Source organism: Camellia sinensis, chromosome 1 (genome assembly GCF_055761805.1).
Source record: "Camellia sinensis isolate YWXY chromosome 1, ASM5576180v1, whole genome shotgun sequence".
Classification (NCBI taxonomy): Eukaryota; Viridiplantae; Streptophyta; class Magnoliopsida; order Ericales; family Theaceae; genus Camellia; species Camellia sinensis.
In genome coordinates, this window is record NC_138961.1 from 148,644,824 (window position 1) to 148,663,236 (window position 18,413).

The 18,413-nt window shown below is 32.7% G+C and overlaps 1 protein-coding gene across 4 annotated transcripts in view; it reads left to right on the forward strand.

Annotated features, from left to right (window-relative positions):
* The window catches only part of LOC114296041 (Chaperone DnaJ-domain superfamily protein), a 32,008-nt gene extending 16,221 nt beyond the window's left edge, over positions 1-15,787 (forward strand). For 2 of the 4 annotated variants that reach the window (XR_014339627.1, XR_014339641.1), the window contains exons 4-9: positions 2,068-2,203; positions 4,781-5,090; positions 5,232-5,286; positions 5,804-5,887; positions 12,911-13,017; positions 15,411-15,787. Coding sequence is in view for 2 of the 4 variants with exons in the window: in XM_028240329.2 (XP_028096130.2) it covers positions 2,068-2,203; positions 4,781-5,090; positions 5,232-5,286; positions 5,804-5,878 (576 nt within the window). In the remaining 2 variants the exon portion in view is untranslated. Of the gene's footprint in view, positions 1-2,067; positions 2,204-4,780; positions 5,091-5,231; positions 5,287-5,803; positions 6,239-12,910; positions 13,018-15,410 lie in introns of those variants that run through there. The other 2 variants (XM_028240329.2, XM_028240328.2) reach the window with 2 other exon arrangements.
* Positions 15,788-18,413: the final 2,626 nt, after the last annotated feature.

The window sequence follows — 18,413 nt, forward strand, 5'->3', positions numbered from 1 at the left end:
TATACAACACTGATACAAGAGACAAATAAAGAAATAAGAAACTTTCAATCTAAATATGAGAACATAAATATATGATAAAGAACTGAAGTTATAAAAACAAACAAACTCAATCAAGAATTCCTCAATAGTATCTCAACTGATTCCTAGCTAGATATGCTGCATTTTCTCAACAATGCTTTCTCCCACAACCTCAATCATTGAAATACAATATTAACCAATAGTGTGAAAGGTCATTATCAAAATTGACTGCACAAAAGCAATATCTCCTAAATAGATAAATGGGAAGGTTTTTGTTGAACGATTTGTTGACAATGGCAGTGACTGACTAGGTTTGTGCAACAAGTGAGACAAGTTTTCTATTTTGATTTAGCGACTGTGGTGGAGTGTGGGTGGCAAAGATGGGGCTATTAATGGAGAAGAAAAATACAGAGGGGAGGAGGTAGGGATATCCAAGAGAGGGGGAGGGGTTGGCTTTTGGATCAAGGCATGTAGGTTGGGTATGATTGGGTGTTGTCAGCCACACCATTATCCAACCATTTTATCATTTGGGAAAAAAAAAAGGTAAAATAAATATATGAGATTAGAAATGTATTTTTCATTGTTATTCTAAACGTATTAGCAAGGCGCAAGGCGAAGCGTAGGCTTTATTGAAGCGAGGCTCATGTTGACAATAATAAATAGATAAATTGATATAAGCAAATAATTTAAGGTTCAGCATAAGTAAAATGTTATATTAAATTTTTTAAAGCATAAATACAAACAAACGCCAATATTTTATCGTAAAGAGATAATTCAAGGTTGAACATTAACACAATCATCTAACTCATAAATCATAAATATTTGAAAATAGCAATGAAATCGAAGTGCCTTGCAAGATAAGCATAGAGGAGGAGAAGGAGATTGAGGAGATGAAGAAGAAAAATAACGACAACTGTTAGTCTGGTCAAAGAGAAAGCTCTATCCAACCAACATCTTTGCATAATTATGGCTTAAAAAGTGTTGGGTTGCAATGTATGTTTAAGGGTTTAATCCCTTGTAGCAGCATGTAAAAAAAAAAAAAAAAAAAGGGTAGAGATTAAATGAATTCAAGGGTCGTAATTGTAACAAACAAATATTTTAAAAGAACCGCACAAGTCGTGCGCCTTGAGCCTAAGCCCAATGCACATGCTTCATGCGTTTTTATGGGGCTTGTTTTACACCGTCTGGCCTAAGATGTTCCAAAGCGCATTGATTGCGCCTTGATGAGCCTTGGGCCTAGGCACATGCTTAGGCGCGCCTTTAATAACACTGAGGGAGAAGTGCGACTTTTTTTAGTTCAAGGGGGCAAAGTGATAATGAACTATAGTTGAAGGAGCTAAAGTGTAATTTTCCCTTTCTTCTTTTGTCTAGGGTATGGTTGTTACCCAATTTCATGTGTTTTTGGAAATTTGATGATTAAGTTTTGTTGTAGATAATACATTTGTTGGCACTGAATTTGGCCAGATAGAACCTTTTTTTTTTTTTTTTTTAGGAGGCAAGGGTGGGGAATTTATCTTCTTGGTTTCACCAATAAAATATAGGTAAAATTGTATTTAAATGGGGAACAACTCAATAATTGCACTTTCATGGAGGTGCAAGTTGAAGCAAGTAAGAGTTGTGTCTCATGCCACATTGTTCACTTGCACCAAGTGAGCCACATCTTTCACTTGCACCTCCGTGAAAGTCCAATTATTTTGAGTTTGTTCCCATTTAAATGCAATATTCTCTAAAATATAAAGCATTCAACGTTCTTATAAGCAATAAACTTCTCAGCTTTTTGAGTAGGAAACATATGCGTGGACTCTTGATATTTCAAGAATAATTATAATTATAATTGTTCAGAACTTGGGCAACTGTTAGTCCCGGGGTTTCCCATATTCAATACTCCATTAGAAAACCAGGCCCTAGGTTTATGCATGTCCATTACATAATCACTTAAACAAGTCTTAATTTGTTATCTGCCTGCCAGTATTGTGGTTCTTACTTTTAATATATTTGGTTGCTGATATGTTGTGCTCATTATATTTTCCCTCTTATGGTTTTACCTAGGATCACTTTCCAAAACTGGATGGAACAACCAGCTGGAACACAGAGCATGCTGATCATTCAGACATTTCTGGCAAAAGAAGTCGATCAAACACTTCTACGCGCCATTCCAGTAAAGCTCAGCACAAGAGAATGAAACGTGAGACATTTATTTTTCATTTACTTCTTTCCTTATCTTATTTCATATGTTTATTGAGTGCCTTTTATTTACTACCCTTGCCTTTAAATTTTTTTCTTGTAAGGTTTAAGGCTAAAGTGCACTTTGTAGATTATCTTACTTCACCCCAGTTTTACTTATACTGGAACACTTGTGTTAGTGTCATGATAATCGGACTATCCTACTATTTTCTCTTTCTAAAATTGATAAGACTATATTTTACTTAATTTGAAAGCTGAGTGTCGTTGTGACTAAAATTGAGAATAATATGTTCCTAGTGGAACCATGTAAGAATTTGACTGTTGTCCAGTGTTTGCAAGGCAAAATTTGAGGGGCTTCTAATATGTAGTTTATAACCCCATTAATCATAATACCTAGGCGTTTGAGATTTCTTGCTAGAGGCAACATGTGATAATTTCTATCTTATTTATTGATGATGCATGTGCAAGTACAGATTATTTCTATGTTTATGTATCTGTAATTTCATGTATCTATACAATAATTGTGTGTATGCATTTTTTAATTATAGCTACCTTGTTTAGTTGGGCAAGAAATTTATACGCATTGTTACGTGCCTAAATTGATCTTGACAACTTATGTGTAGTTTTACATATAAAAAAGGCTTTAAGAACGTGAAAATTAGTCATAGTTGTTGTGAAAATTAAAAGAGAGCGTTGAATTGGTTTAACTCTTAACAACTTAACATTTAGATGGTAAAAATTTGAAAATCTGTTTGCCTCATAAATCAGAAAATTTAGCAACGAATCTATTGGGAATACATTGATAATCCTCTTGCATGTTGAGTCAATTGGACAATGATTGATTGCATCTGATTTTGATGAAACTATTGTGTATATAAGCAAGAAAGCATTGAGGAATTAAGGGTTCGTTTGATTAGTATGAAAAATATTATGGAAAGTGAAGTGCTAAGAAGCACAGACACAGATACGGATGTGGACACGAACACGGATACGGCGATTTCAAAAAAATGGGGACAAGGCAATAAAATATGTTTTTATATTTTTTTATCTGCTATCTAGATAAATATTAGGCCTGATTTGGCAAGTAGTTGTTTTAGGCTAAAAGTCAAAAAGTTACTAAAAAAATCAAAAAATCTATAATATATACCAAAAAGTCAAATATTCCCTTTTCTCTCTATTTTTTGCACATTTTTTTTGTAAAAAGTCAAAAAGTCATCCCAAACATACTAGTTTTTTTTACATCATATTTTAGCCAAAAAGTCAAAAAGTTACTAAAATAGCCTGTTCCCAAACATGGCCGTACATCCACAAACAATTAATATTAACAAAAACTAACTCTAATTTTATTTTTTTATTTAAAAAAAAACACTTTTAAATTAACACTTACAGTTTATATCTTTTTTTATAGATGTCTATTAAGTATTTAAATCTAAGAAAAAAAATAATAAACATTCAACATTCATCAAAAATACTAAATAAAATGGGAGAAAAGACAACTTGGCATGTCCCTAGTCTTTTTTTTATAGGTGATCTATTAAGTATTTAAATTTAAGAAAAAAAATAATAAACATTCAACATTCATCAAAAGTACTAAATAAAATAAGGGAAAAGACAACTTGGCATGTCCTTAGTGTGTCCTGAAGTGCTCCCGACTTGTCTCCTGAAAATAAATTAATTAAATAAGGGGACATGCCATGTGGTGTGTCTCATACGTGTCCCCAAAGTCTCTGTGTGTTCAACACGGATACGGCACTTGTTTTGAAGTGTCGGTACTTCATAGGTGAGGTGAAAGGAAAGTGATAGGAAAATTTATTTTCTTATATGTATTTAGTTAAGATGATTTATTTTTATTTTTATGAGAAGTTGTAAGAAATTGAAAAGTGAGATAACCGTTGGCTACTTCCATGAGAGAAAAAAAATCATGTATTTTTTTGCAAGAAATTGAAAGCAATGTTTCTATGTTGATATGAGTTGTATAGGAACTAACTTGCATGTTCCTCGACTCTCATGAAGCTTCATTTTTATTTTTATTGTTCCCGCACTTTCCACCTTTTTCATCCTAACCAAACTCACCCTAAAGGCTTAAGTTGATGAAAGAAATCAGAACACAAGACTATCTATATCTTCCTTCTTAAGGTGGGGGATTTTCTTTGCCTTCTGGCAAGGAAACATCGAAGGGCAGAGCAATATTGATTCTTTAATTTGAGTCTACAATTTTGTTTTCAAGGGGGATTTCATCAAGATCAATAACTACAACAAATCCAGGATTTAAATAATTTGCATTTCTTGTTTATGGCTTTCTGAGTGGGTACAAATCGGTTGAGATTTCTTAGGTTTTGTTGAAATTTAATCTGCTGCTCTTTGCTAATACTTCTATGTTGTTTGCTTCATACATCTCTTGCCCAAAAAAATATTGAAAAAAGAAAAGAGAGGAACATGAAAAAAGGAAAGAAAATCAGTGACAAGAACTATAGCCCTTTTCAATCTTTCAGTAGGTTCATGATTTTATCTGTTTTTAAAATCTTTTCTTCACTTGTATACTGCTAAATTTAATGTTTGCTTTTGTTTACACATTTAGGTAAGGCTAGACAAGAGAGTTTCTCTGATGATTTTGACGGACATCATGAGACAGTTTTTCAAGCAACATTTGGAAACAGATGGTATACTTGGTCATTCAAGTCATGGGAGGAGTCCAATTTTCACACATCAACAAATGGATTTGAGTGGAGGGGCCATCCAAACTGGAATAACAGTAGAAATAGAGAATGGCAGAATGCAAGTGATATCGAATCTGATGATGAGTCATGCATCATTGGTTCATCTTCTGAAAGAGCAATACTTGGTCTACCCTCAAGAGGTCCTTTGAAGATAGAAGACGTAAAAAATGCGTAAGTGCTTGAATATCTTTGTTGCGCTTTGAGTATATGCATTAGAGAGATGGTCTTTGTGATTAACATTCAACCAGGTATGTTCTCATTATTTAGATCGTTCATAGTTCAGCAATATAACTTTGACAGAACTCCTTGCAGTTTTCGCTTATCAGCTTTAAAGTGGCATCCTGATAAGCATCAAGGGTCCTCACAGGTCAGTTTGTGTGCCTTCTGGTTTCCAATAAATCATTTTTATTGTTCAAGTGAGGGTATATTGACATAGTGGGGAGGCTGACTTCTATAGGTGTTAATCTAACAACTAACAATTGACTTTCGCCGATCAAAAATATATATATATATATATATTGAGATATTCCATAGTTTGTATTACTAGATATGAACCCCACCCAAAGATATTTTTAAGAACTTAATTTGTCTTATTTTATTTAGGATAATGACTTAATTTGTCTTATTTTATTTAGGACAATGGGGGGGATTCGAAATCTGACCCGATCAATTGGGTGGAGTTCTGAACATCATTGTACTACATGGCATGGTGGTTCTAAAACTATGCATTAGATGACATACCTAGATTTGTTCCTTTTAATTTGTGGAAGCTTTCGCAAAATATGCATTTTTTTTTTTTAATATATTTATTTTGTCTCATTTCAAATTTGTGTATTATGTGCTATGGAGCCGTTTGTTACAAGATAGCTATGGATTTGTTGCAGGCAATGGCAGAAGAGAAATTCAAACATTGTGTCGATGCATACAGATCACTATGCAATGCACTTTCCTCAGCTTAAACTATCTAGGTATTCTTGTTCTAATTCACATTCCTCTTAAGAAGGTTTTCCTTTCACATTAACCTCTGATAGCAAATATGTTTACAACTTTAATTATTTCTATTCTCTTCAAAAAAATTAAGTGCAAGTTGTAACCCTATGAAGCATGGGTACTCAACAAAAATGCCGTAGTATACTAGGTACTTATAGGCTATGGTACTTCGTATGGTATTTCTGCATACGTATTGGGTACATGAAACACGTACTCAAATTTTTTTCTTAATTTTTGGGGTATCCAGATGTACCTAGTATATTCCCAAGCTGTATTGTATTTCAGTCGAAACAATATTTTTTTCTACTACAGAGACAAAATTCCTTTCACTAGACTTATTTTTAATTTTAGTTTTGTGCTTAGCATGATTTGAAAATTAAGTTATGATTTGTAAGTTATTTAATATATTGACTTTTAATTTTGGTTTATATCTTTACTTTTGACGTTAAATGTTAATTGTAGGTTGGATCTCAACAAATTAAACCATTTAATTAATTTTTGCATTACTCCAAATTAAAAATAGATATTTTTTTACAAACATACCAAGTTGTACCTGTATCCTACTTTTTTTGGATTTTATCATATCGACATACCCATATTGTACCCATACCTATGCGTCCTGGTTGTAACCATTTAAACAGGTCTGGTGTGGGGAACTAGGTTCCACAACAAATGGTCTTAGGCCTTTAGTTTTTTTTGAGTAGAGCATCACTAACTCAAGGGAAGGGGAGGGAATGGTGGGTTTTGAAACCCAGCCACAAGCACAACATTGGAAGTCCCTAACTACTAGTACAGCCGTTCACTTGGGCTTTGGCCTTGGTTGTGCAGACATGAACACTGCATCACCAAAAACAGAAATTTGATTTAAAGAGTTTAAAAGACGTATACCATTTATTGATGAAGAGGGATTGACTGGTGTTCTGAGGAGATAAGTTTGTGTTTGTTTACTGGCACCTGATGATATGGGAGGATCTTGATGCCTCCCTTGAGGCTAAAATGGTCAGAAACTCATTTCAACTGTGGATACTTCCGTTGGTGGAGAGCTTCTTTTGTAATCGTACTGGACATCTTACAATGTAATTGTCTCAACATATGAAGCACGGATACAGACATAGATACAAACACGGCAATTTCAAAAAAATGGGGATATAGACACGGCGGGGAAACACGGCAAATTTTTTTATATATATATTTATATATGCGTATTTGCAATGTAGATTAATATTATGTTATTAAACAATCAAAATTAAATATTATAAAATTTATAAATATATAATATATAAATTTATAAAGAAAAAATTAAATAAAAATTAAAAATATAAAATAAATATTTATTAAAATTTATGATAAATATTTCTGTATATATTTATAAATAGAGTATAATTAGAAAATATAAATGAATAAATAAATAGAAGAGACGATCGGAGAGAGAGAGAGATGCAAGACACAGAGAGATTGAAAACGTGAGAGAGAGACAGACGAGACAAGAGGGTGAAAGAAGATGAGAGAGAGAGAGAGAGAGAAACAAGAGGCGAGCCAAGTTGAAAGGTGATGGAGATCGATTGGAGATAGAGCTCGACTGGAGATGGAGATCGAGATCAACTTAACAGCTTAGCACTTTCTCTTCTTTCTGTTTCTTCTTCTGATTTTGGATATAGGTCTCTTCTTCTCCTCTTTCTTCGAATGAGGGATTTTTGATTTAGGTCTCTTCATCGTGTCCCGACATGTCCCCGACGTGTCCCATTCCAAAAAAATAAATAAATGGTGTATCCCCGTGTCCAACATTGCTACAACGCCTATTTTGAAGTGTTCATGTTGCATAGGTCTCAACATTTGGGGCATGTAGTGAGGGCTCATTTTTAATTGGCTTTTTTGCTTCTTTTTTTTTCCCCCTAAAGATAATAAAAGGTCCTTCTAGAAGCTCTGAATAAATTTTATTTTAAAAAAATAAAAATAACGTTAATTGAAAAATGTGAATAAAAAAACCCGAAGAAAAGGCCATTAAATAGTCAAGCTGACTCCAAGCAAGCCTTGTCTAAATGCAGAAAACAATTAACAGATTTGAAGTTTTAACATTGACCAATTAATAGATTATGTGGGGGAAGTTATGTGTCGTAGGAGAATATTAGACATTGATTCTAGACTAGAACTAGTTCATACAAACACCCATCTCACATTTTAGGCTCTATTATGTAGGCAAGAAATGTGTAGGAAAATTGTTCTTTGGGAAAGTACATCAAAGTAATGGAAAAGATAACTTATTTTTCTACATCTCTTCATTTGTTCATTTTACAGCAAAGAAAAATTATGAGAAAAATATTTGTTTGGATATGTATTATATCAATTGAATGTAAAAACTTTGTATAAAAAAATATAATTTGTAATTACATGAAAATGAACTTGTGGAACAACAGCACCCTCATGAGCTTTCCATAGCACGTTCATGTCATGAATGCACTCTATTTATTTTTACATTTTACATCAGCATTGTAATTTTGATAAAGATAGACAAAACACTGTGCTTTGTCGGAATAGAAGTTGAAATTGAAGGCCATTAATATTAATTTGATATTGTGTACTCTTTCTTTGATACTTCTTATTCGTGATTGTTAATGGTTACAAATTTGATATCAGTGAGTTGACAGCTTAAACTTCTTTTTAGAAATTTTTGTGTTCGGTCCTGTTTATTGTTTCTTCTAAACTTTCGAAACGTATGGCTCTATGGTTGCCACTTTCTAGTGGATCCTTCATATAAGAAACTTTAAAGTTGTGGATTCACTGTGTATTCGTATAGTTTGTGATCACCCAAATAGTTTGTTGCAGTAGCACCTTGAGACATCAGATGAATGCTTTGTCTTGGTTTACTGTTCTTATAAACAAAATTTTGGGTGCTCAACAATCTTTACCACTTGCTGGAATAGAAGAAACTCTGGTGTAAGACTGATTAATAAATTTCTAAATCTTTGTTTAATCAGTTTCATGAGTCTACTTCCTGGCCACAGATCTAATTTGTGTTCTCGTTCTCTCTTCGACAAATTCTCTTGAATCTCTCTATGACTATGAGTATCTGAATGAAGACAACAAGATCCCAATAACTGGTTTTCCCTTGCTCATCCATTACAACACTTTCTTGAAGTCTTCATCTTCGGTCACTAAAACTGTTTGACAATTGTTCTCCACACTTTGCCCGTTAGTTGTGTGTTCAAGCCTCCAGACTTGACCAATGTTTCATTCCAGCTACCGAGGCTGAACAGTTGATTACCTTGCAGATTCTTGATAATTTTCTGGGACAATGGATACATCAAGATTACACACATCTTCATTTTGGGGTTGTTCATCTTGCTCTGTACCTTTCATGGTAGAAAAGGTCTCCGGTGGTCTCTCGCATTGCTCTCATGGATATTAGATTCCACAAATACCAACATGCCTGTTTTGCAGCAGTTCAAACAAATCTTTAGTCAGGCACAATTCTTTTGACTTTTTACCTAAATTTCAACATGCCTCTAACCCGCACCGTCTTTCTGCACCTTCATAGTACAAGGATAAATTGGTGGCATTTACAACATATGCCAAAAGAATGCCTTTGATATGTCTTTTCCAACTTCTACTGAAGATGCTTTGATGCTCACCGTAGATTCTCCACAGCAGGGCACTTCTGTTCATATATTCCCTGCCAACTCTCACAAGCAGAACTCATTAAGTAATTTTCAGACGCCTGGATCACAACTTATGAGCAAACTAGCTAGTCCAATCAACAAATCCTCACTATACTATTTTCCCAAATGGTTCAGTGGAAATCACCTTCCTCAAAGGTGGCCCCGATAAACGCACCTATAATTTTCACTCCTGAAATCAACATTTGTGTTAGAGAAATTGTCTATTTGGGACAGGGCATTCACCTTTTTGTCTCGTCTATTTCTGGGAACACTGTTGGGCATTATAACCCTTTTGCTTACAAATGTAACAACAAATCGGACTTGTGTTTTCCTGTGAATGGTTTCTTTTTGAAATATTGCCATTAATGTTTGCGAGAGGAGAAATGTTTGTAGAAAAATGGTTTAGAGGACTTTTTTAGAATTTTCGATTTTGAAAGTGGGAATGCAGTGGTTGTTTCTTGTTGTAAGTGAATGCAACAAAAAGACCCGCAACCCTCAGAACCACACACTGGCCACCATCACTATCCATAAATCTTCACCTATTGTTATCTCAACCCCACCTTTTGGGTCAAAGCCTACACCAAAGTTGCCTAATAGCTTAGGAAGACTAATCAAGTAGTGAATCCCATTCTCAACTAAACCAGGCTTCGGGTGGTAGCCTAATCGAAGAAGTTGTTGAGCTTTTATAAAATCTCAACGTGGGATAGAGGAGGTTTGGAACCCTCAGCTCCCCCCTTTTTGCCTTATTTTCTTTCTCGCGAGAATCCATTTCTTTTCTTGTAGTGTTATTATGATTAATTTGCAGTTCAAGGGCACTTATTTCACATCTTCCCAACGTTCTTTGCCCGAATTAGAAAGAAACATGCAAACAACACCAACATGTGCAATGTTCGGTCGTGTACAAAAGACGAAGTTTGTTCGAGAATGGCCAACCCCCAAGTCACTGACGGCACAAGAACCTCCCCCTCTTTCCAATCAAGATAGATGGGAAGGCGCCCTATCAAGTAAAGGCCATAACCAAGCTCTTTATTTATGTATGTACACCATTGTTTCAGGACGGGGCCGCCTTTCCTCTTGCTAATCTAACCACACCACTAAAGATCAACACCAATATTGTAATGTGATTTGCATACCGAGCGTATTTCCAAGTTCCTCATCATTCGACCTCTTTATTCAACTCGTCTTTCTTTGTTGGAATCGAACCTTACTTGTGGAACTAGGTAAAGGTTTAACGAGCCTGGCAGACAATCCCTTGAACTGCCAAGCAAAGACGGATGGAATGAACAACGAAACTTTACAACAATTTTTTCATACAGATTCACTTGCATCACATACACAAGTGCTCTCTGAACCATGAAATAAGATCACCCAAGACTAGACCATACTAAAGTAAAGAGGCATTCAGGAAGTGACTAGTTTTTGAGGTAAGCATTGACACTTTTTGTCCTTGAATTTGAGTTTGAGCTCAAGACGCTCGCAAGCATTACCCAGAAGTTTGTAGTTGAAAGAGAGTTTATTGAGATTTTAGGTCCTCGCAAAATATTGTATTTTTTGCATGATTTGTTTTGAAAGAAAACTTAACCTAGTGAGTTGGGTAAGGATAGTGAGTGTACAAGTTTCCTACTTACTAAATAGTTAAAAATATGAAACAATTGATTTTCCGTACTTGGCTATAGATCTCTTTTCTTTCTTGACAACTGAAGGGGGGCTTGCATGAACCAGTCATGATTTTAAAAATGTGTATTTTCCATCAAATTTGATGAATTTGTTTGAATAATTATTTATTTATTTATTTATTTTTTATAACTTTTTATGTTGAATTTGAAAATTTCCTCGATTTTAGTTGTTTGTTTATCAAATTTGACTGAATTTTCAGAATTGCAGCCCAATTTGAAGAAATTTGCCCAACTTTCAATTGAGTAAATAAAAATATTTAAAAAATTATTTCCTTAAGTTCCTGTTTCAAATATTTCAAATATTCCATTTTTTTTTTATTGGATTTGCTAATTTTAATTTTAACCAATTTAAGTTCAGTCAACAAGTCCAAATGTGGATTCGAGTTATAGATTGCAACTTTGTATAGCGGCAATGGTGGTGGTGGTAGTGGTGGTGGTGTTGGTGGTAAGGTGGTGGTTGTGGCAATAGTAGGGCGGTGGTGGTGGTGGTGGTAAGATGGTAGTTTTGGTGGTGATGGCGGCAATAAGGTGGCAGTGGTGATGATGACGGTATGGAAGTGGTGGTTATGGTGGTGGCAACAGTGGTGGTTGGATAGTGGAATAGGAGTGGTGGTGATGCAAGTAGATGATCATAGTAGCCAACAGAGGACTGAAGATGAATAGACACTTGTTTTTTTATGGTTTCATGATGGAATGGTATGTCTATTCGTTGGAGAATGAATAAGTATCACTTTTTTGTTGGAATGACCTTTCCAATGGAATGATTATTCCCACTTATATGAGGTGTATCAAACAAGAGAAATGAAATGCAAAGCTAGAACAAGCATTCCATTTCAGTTCATTTTATTATGCCAAACATGCTTTTAAATTGAGAAATTTGATGAGAAATTATAAGAAACAAAGCGAAGAAAAACATTTTTCTAATGTTTGTTTTATAAATTTATTTGAGAATTGGTGAGAAATGGTAAGAGATACTTTCTTGTTTTTTGAGTTTTATTTATCACCAAAATTAGTAAGATTGGGTGCGAAACAAATTGATTGGCTATAAACTTTTCATAATGCTGAGATTTCCTATAAAAATATAAAGAAATTAAATTTCATACAGAATTTTTATACTTAATGACGTGGCTTAATATGTACCTTTAACTTTAAAACAAAACACTCACAAGGATGAATTATTTACGATTAGGGGTGTGCATAATACCGTCGAAACCGCCGAAATTGCCAAAACCGCATCTAACCGCACCGCCAAGGCAAATTTGTTATTATTTGCCAATCGAACCGCCGGTTTTTGGTAAGAAAAATGGCAAATTCTAGTGACACTTTTATCAATCCACCGGTTTCTATTTTTCTTCCAAACCGCACCGACCCGCACCGCTATTAAATCATGTTTTAAAAGATTCTAAAAATTCTTTTTTACTTAAGTTTGCTTGTTGTTCTATATCTTAGAATATAGTATTACATTACTACTCGAGGGGAATTCAAAATGTCGGTAATTCAAAATAAAGTTGGATTCCAATTCACTTTTCAATCTTTTTTTTTTCCTGGCCATGTTACAAACTTACATCAACTCACTTTTCAATCTAAATACTTTTCAACAGTAAATATTTTCAATATATTGTAAACCCTAAATGATATTAATTTTATGTATTGTATTTGATCATTGTAGCTTCCACAGATGCTTGTAATGAACTGATGGCATAGTCGTTGATATTATCATGTTGTTGCTACACTTGCTGCATCAGAAGAAAGCTTCGCAAGATGCTTAACATCACGGTATCTCTCGTTTTTTTTTTACTCTTTGATTTAAGTTTTGTAATTTGAATTATATTTTTTATAAACCGCCAAGGCAAATCCGCCATTATTTGCCAACCGAACCGTCGGTTTTATAAGAAAAATGACAAATTCTAGTGACACTTTTATCAATCCGCCACCCACCATATGGTTTCTATTTTTCTCTCAAACCGCACCGCGCACACCCCTATTTACGATAATGGCATTTCTATATTATTCTTAAAAGAAAGTTATATAAATTTTATGTATGAATAGAATTCCCATCCCTATATCATATACTTCGCTTTCTTGCTAATTCAAATATGATAATGAGAAAATTAATTTCTTCTATTTTTTTTCACTTGAATGAGAGAGCAAAATCATTTCTTTGCTTGTTTTACCTTGTGATCCAAACGGAGTGTAAGTGGTCATATGAGGGAATACTTAGGTGTCAATGAAGTGAGATCTCAAGTTCAAATTAATATCGTGACGTAGCTTATTACCATATTAACATGTAGCCAAAATAAAATAGTCCAAATGTGAATTTACATGAATTTTGCATATAGGAATCTTTTAAATAAATAATATATATGTATATATATGTATATTATGTACATACAACATGCATTGTAATACTTGTGTATAAGGTAAAAAGATTATGGCAAAATTTATTTTACTCTCTTATACTTTGAGGGTAGAGCACTTTGCCCCTTGTAGTTCAAATATAGTCAAAAAGTCGCACGTGATTTTGGATCAAAGTACAACTGTTAATTATAGATATGAAATGGGTATAATGCCTTCAAATATTATACTTTTTTTGTTGCTGTCTTTCACTCTCCTCTCTCATACACATAATTTATAATGTGTAACATTAATCCATTTAAATCACAATCAATCATAAATTCTTAATTATTTAGTGTAATTCTTAACTTTGTATTCTAATTTTAATTTAATTATATTTTAGATCACAATTAAACCTAAATCCTCAATTATTTTTATTGTAAATTCTTAACTCTTTTTCTAATTTTAAATAGGGAGCCACTATTCTCACTCAACTTTATTCTAAACATACTCCCTTATTTATCCTTATTATACATAGTTATATTAATACGTTTGAAATTTTGATTTTTTTAGGAATGTATTTTGTGTGAAAGGATATTAATGTAACTATGTATGATAAGGACAAAGAAAGAAGTGTATTTAGAGTAAAGTGGAGTGGGAATAACGACTCCCTTTAAATATTCCTTAATTTTAGGTTTGGAGAAAATGAGTGTGAAATTGTATTTTTGTTGAGTTAATTTCACTTTATTTTTTAAAGCATCAAACCCACTCTCAGAAATGGCATGTATGATACATCTTCTATTAGTTTGGATGGAAAAATTAATGGTGGCACTTTAGTCCAAAATCAAATGGGAGCTTCCGGACTATATTTGAACTAGAGCTGCAAATGAGCCGAGTCGAGCTTTAAAATATTTGAGCTTGTTTATTAAGATTTAACGAGTTCGAGTTCGAGCTCGAGCTCAATAAAAATTTAATGAACTGAGCTTGAGCCGAGTTGTCTTAGGATTGACTCAAGCTCGAGCCTATTCACGAGTTTTAATGAATTAAAGAAATCATAAATTTATACTTGCGTATGAGACTAAAATTATAATTAAACTTTGATTATATAATTATATATACAATATATATAATCATACTTAATGAAAAGTCAATATCTTGTCAAAATAATAATATTTACCACCGCTATTATATAAATGTATTATCTATAGTTAGCTATTATGTACATATAAATAAATTTAACTATTATTTACATTTACATTATTTAAATTTATAAATAATATATTTATTTTATTGTTTATACATATTTTTACGTTATTAATATATAAATAATATATTTATTTTACTATTTAAATAAATATTAAACAAGCCCAAATAATGAGTTGAACTTTAGTATCTTTAGATTTGTTTATTAAGATTTTAATGAGTACAAATTCGAACGCAATAAAAATTTAACGAACCGAATTTGAACGAGTTCTTATCAAGTTGAGCTCGAGTCTGTTCACGAATTATTCTGTTCATTTGCAGTCTTAATTTGAATCATAGGGGGTAAATTGTTTCATTTTTAAACCATGAGGAAGTAAAATGAATTTTAACCAAAAGATTATTACTAAGACCCTCTCTCTCTCTCTCTCTAAGTGATTTTCGGCACCAAATTGATGACTTTTTGACATCTTTTCAGTGAACTCCAAAAATATTTCGATAGTGTAGATCTGAATTTTTTATGCCTTAGAAGAAGGGTTTGAGAGTTTCTCCCTTAATTTTTGACATAGATTTTTGAATTATCGATACCCATAGTGGTCCCCTCTTTTCTCAATCCTTCTCCTTTACTGTTGTAGATGTTCTTCTTCATCTTTGCTTCTGACGGTAACTGAAGTTTAGCAATGAAGTTGGACAGTGGATGTAGGGACGACGAGGAAGAGGAGTTTGGGATCCATTTTGATGCCGATCTTATTTTTTTTAAACCACATTTGTGATAAGATTGGTGATTTTTTTAAAACCATTTGTTTGTTCTCTTTTTTTTTTTTTTTTTTTGGTGGCCTTGTAATCTATTATTTGTAGTCCTTGTTAGGTTTTTGTTTGGCCCTTTGAAGTTTTGTTGTTTTTTCTTTTTTTTCTTTTCTTTTATGTTTGTATGTTTTTTTTTTTTATTAATATAATCGTATTATAACTTTGCTCAAATAATAATAATAATAAATTTATTACCAAAAAAAAAGGGGGTAAAATTATTAGTTTTTAAGGTTGTATTTGAATTTTGAAATTAGATAGAGCTATAAAAATGGAAAAGAAAAGGAAAGGAAAATGTGTGTGTGGTTTTTTTTTAAAAAAAATTATATCCAAATTCATTATTTAAACACAACTTACAAAGAAAATGCAAGTATAAAGAGATATTAAATTGATATATTTATAATCTCCTTTGCGTAAATGAACTTGGCAAATTTTACAAGAAAAATGTTACTTACAATCTTAGTTTTTATCTTCTTTTCTCATCTCTAAACACAAATGAATGGAGCCTATGTGTATTTATTGATGGAGATTTGATTACTTTTTATCTTGAAATAAGAAAATAAGATTAAAAAAAAGTGTTACTAAATGTTCCTATCTTTTTACGTTGGACCCTCACCTTCTAAAAATGCTCTCCACTTATATTTCTTTAGACCCTCAGCATATTTCCAACTTTACTCATTTTCTATGCACCGTCACCCCTTCCACTTCTTTCTCTAGTAGCCCTCATTTCTTACCATTTTCCTACTCCGACCACCCTTATCTCCATCTTAGGCACTACTTACTACCCATCTCTAGTCATGTTGCCACCAGCCTAACCCATCCGTTGCGAGCCCTAGTTACCCACCTACCTTCTCAGTTCTTTTCCACCAATGCCCTATCCCTCAAAACCCTAGCTCCAGTCAAACCCTTTATTTCTTCTTTTTCTTTTTCTTTTTCTTCTTCTTCTTCTCTCTCTCTCTCTCTCTCTCTCTCTCTCTCTCTGATCTCTTTTTTCGTTTGACTACACAAAGCCAATGATTTTGAATGTGTTTGGTACTCCATGTTTAAACAAATTCACTTTTCTCAGCTACATAATACCGTACACCAACCTTTTGTTCAAATCTGGTTATCCGAATGACAATTAATGTAGTTGTAGAGACAAATGAGTTACTGGCTTGCTTGCTGAAGTATAAGAAGGGTCGTAAGGAGTTATTGTTGTGAGGATCAAAATCGTGATGATCGAGGTCACGGGGATCGGCGTCATGACGATGAGAAATAGGTGGGTTGGGGAAAACCATTGTCAATAAAGGAGAATGGATGGGAGTTACAGTGGAAAAGCGGGTCGCTAGAAAGAGAATAGGTGTTACTATGGGGAGAGGGCTCACTGGTGGAGGAAAATGAAAAATCTGGGTTGGTCGGTGAAGGTTGCCGATGGGACGGGAAGTGGTGGTGGAATTAGGGTTATAGGGTTAAACTTGGGAGGACAGAGATGTGGACAAAATTAAAATTTGATATTAGGATAAAGTTGTAATAAAAATAAATAAAAGAAATGAGGGGTCCGAAGTAAAAAGGTAGGAACATTTATGCCTCATTTGGAAACATGTTATTTTTAGTAATTTTTTGGCTAAAATATGAGGTAAAAAAATTAGTATGTTTGGAATGACTTTTTGATTTTTTTACGAAAAGATGTGTAAAAAGTAAAGAGAAAGGGGAATCTTTGATTTTTTGGTATAGGTTATAGATTTTTTGATTTTTTAGTAATTTTTTGACTTTTAAGCTAAAACAAACGCATGCCAAATGAGACCTTAATAGCACTTTAAAATAATAATATTATATATAATATCACTATTTTTAAAATCGAGGGTATTTTCCAAAGAGCTTATTGTTTAATTTTGTTAGGGGTAATTCTATTTACATACCATTAATACTTTCAGTACACACCATTAGTAGATTAAATTTATATTCCAATAATATCTTTTAAAGAAATGACCATTAAGGACAACATGGAGTGTATTCTACCCATTCAAATTTTTCATATTTAAAAACACATAATACTCTTCACATACCATCATCCATATTGGGTTTAGAGTTTAGGGTTCACAGTTTTAACATGTAAAGATTGTATTTCTTTATCATCTTCACCATTAACATATACTCATAATATCATTCATTATCAATTAGCAAATTTTATTCTCTTCTCCATTATACTTATTTTTCAAACTCAAAACATTATTGCCTTTGAAGATTAAGGATTTAAAAATATTGAAATCAATTAGTTTTGAAAATTTACACACCATATATGATACTGAGATGGTTGATTCCGATATAAACATTAAAAACATTGATTTGAACATTGAAAAGGTTAGTTTATGACTTCGTTTTTTGTTTTTTATTTATCTCGTTCGTATGTTAGGAAAATAAGTTTGTTCATCGTGTTTAGATAACCAGAGTTAAACTTTTACGCAATGTTCGATTATTTATATTTGAACAAAATAATTTTGTTCAAATTATTAAGATTGACGACATATTAAATATTTATACATAAAAAAAAAATTAATTACTTTAAGTTAGTTTGGTTAAAATAAAATAAATTTTTATTTGTTGTTTAGATATAAATTTTTAAACACATTAAGTTTGTTCGACTCTGTATTCTTGAACATGATTAATTTGATAAATTTGTTAAATTTTTTACAGAATTCTATACTCACCTAATATAGCAATGTTACAACTGATTATGTTGTTGACTACAAAAGTGAATTTGTTACTAAAGAGATACGCTCATGTTTCTGTTGTTCAAATTGTGAAATTAAATAAATAGATTTATGAAGAAATCAAATTATATACCAAGAACATAT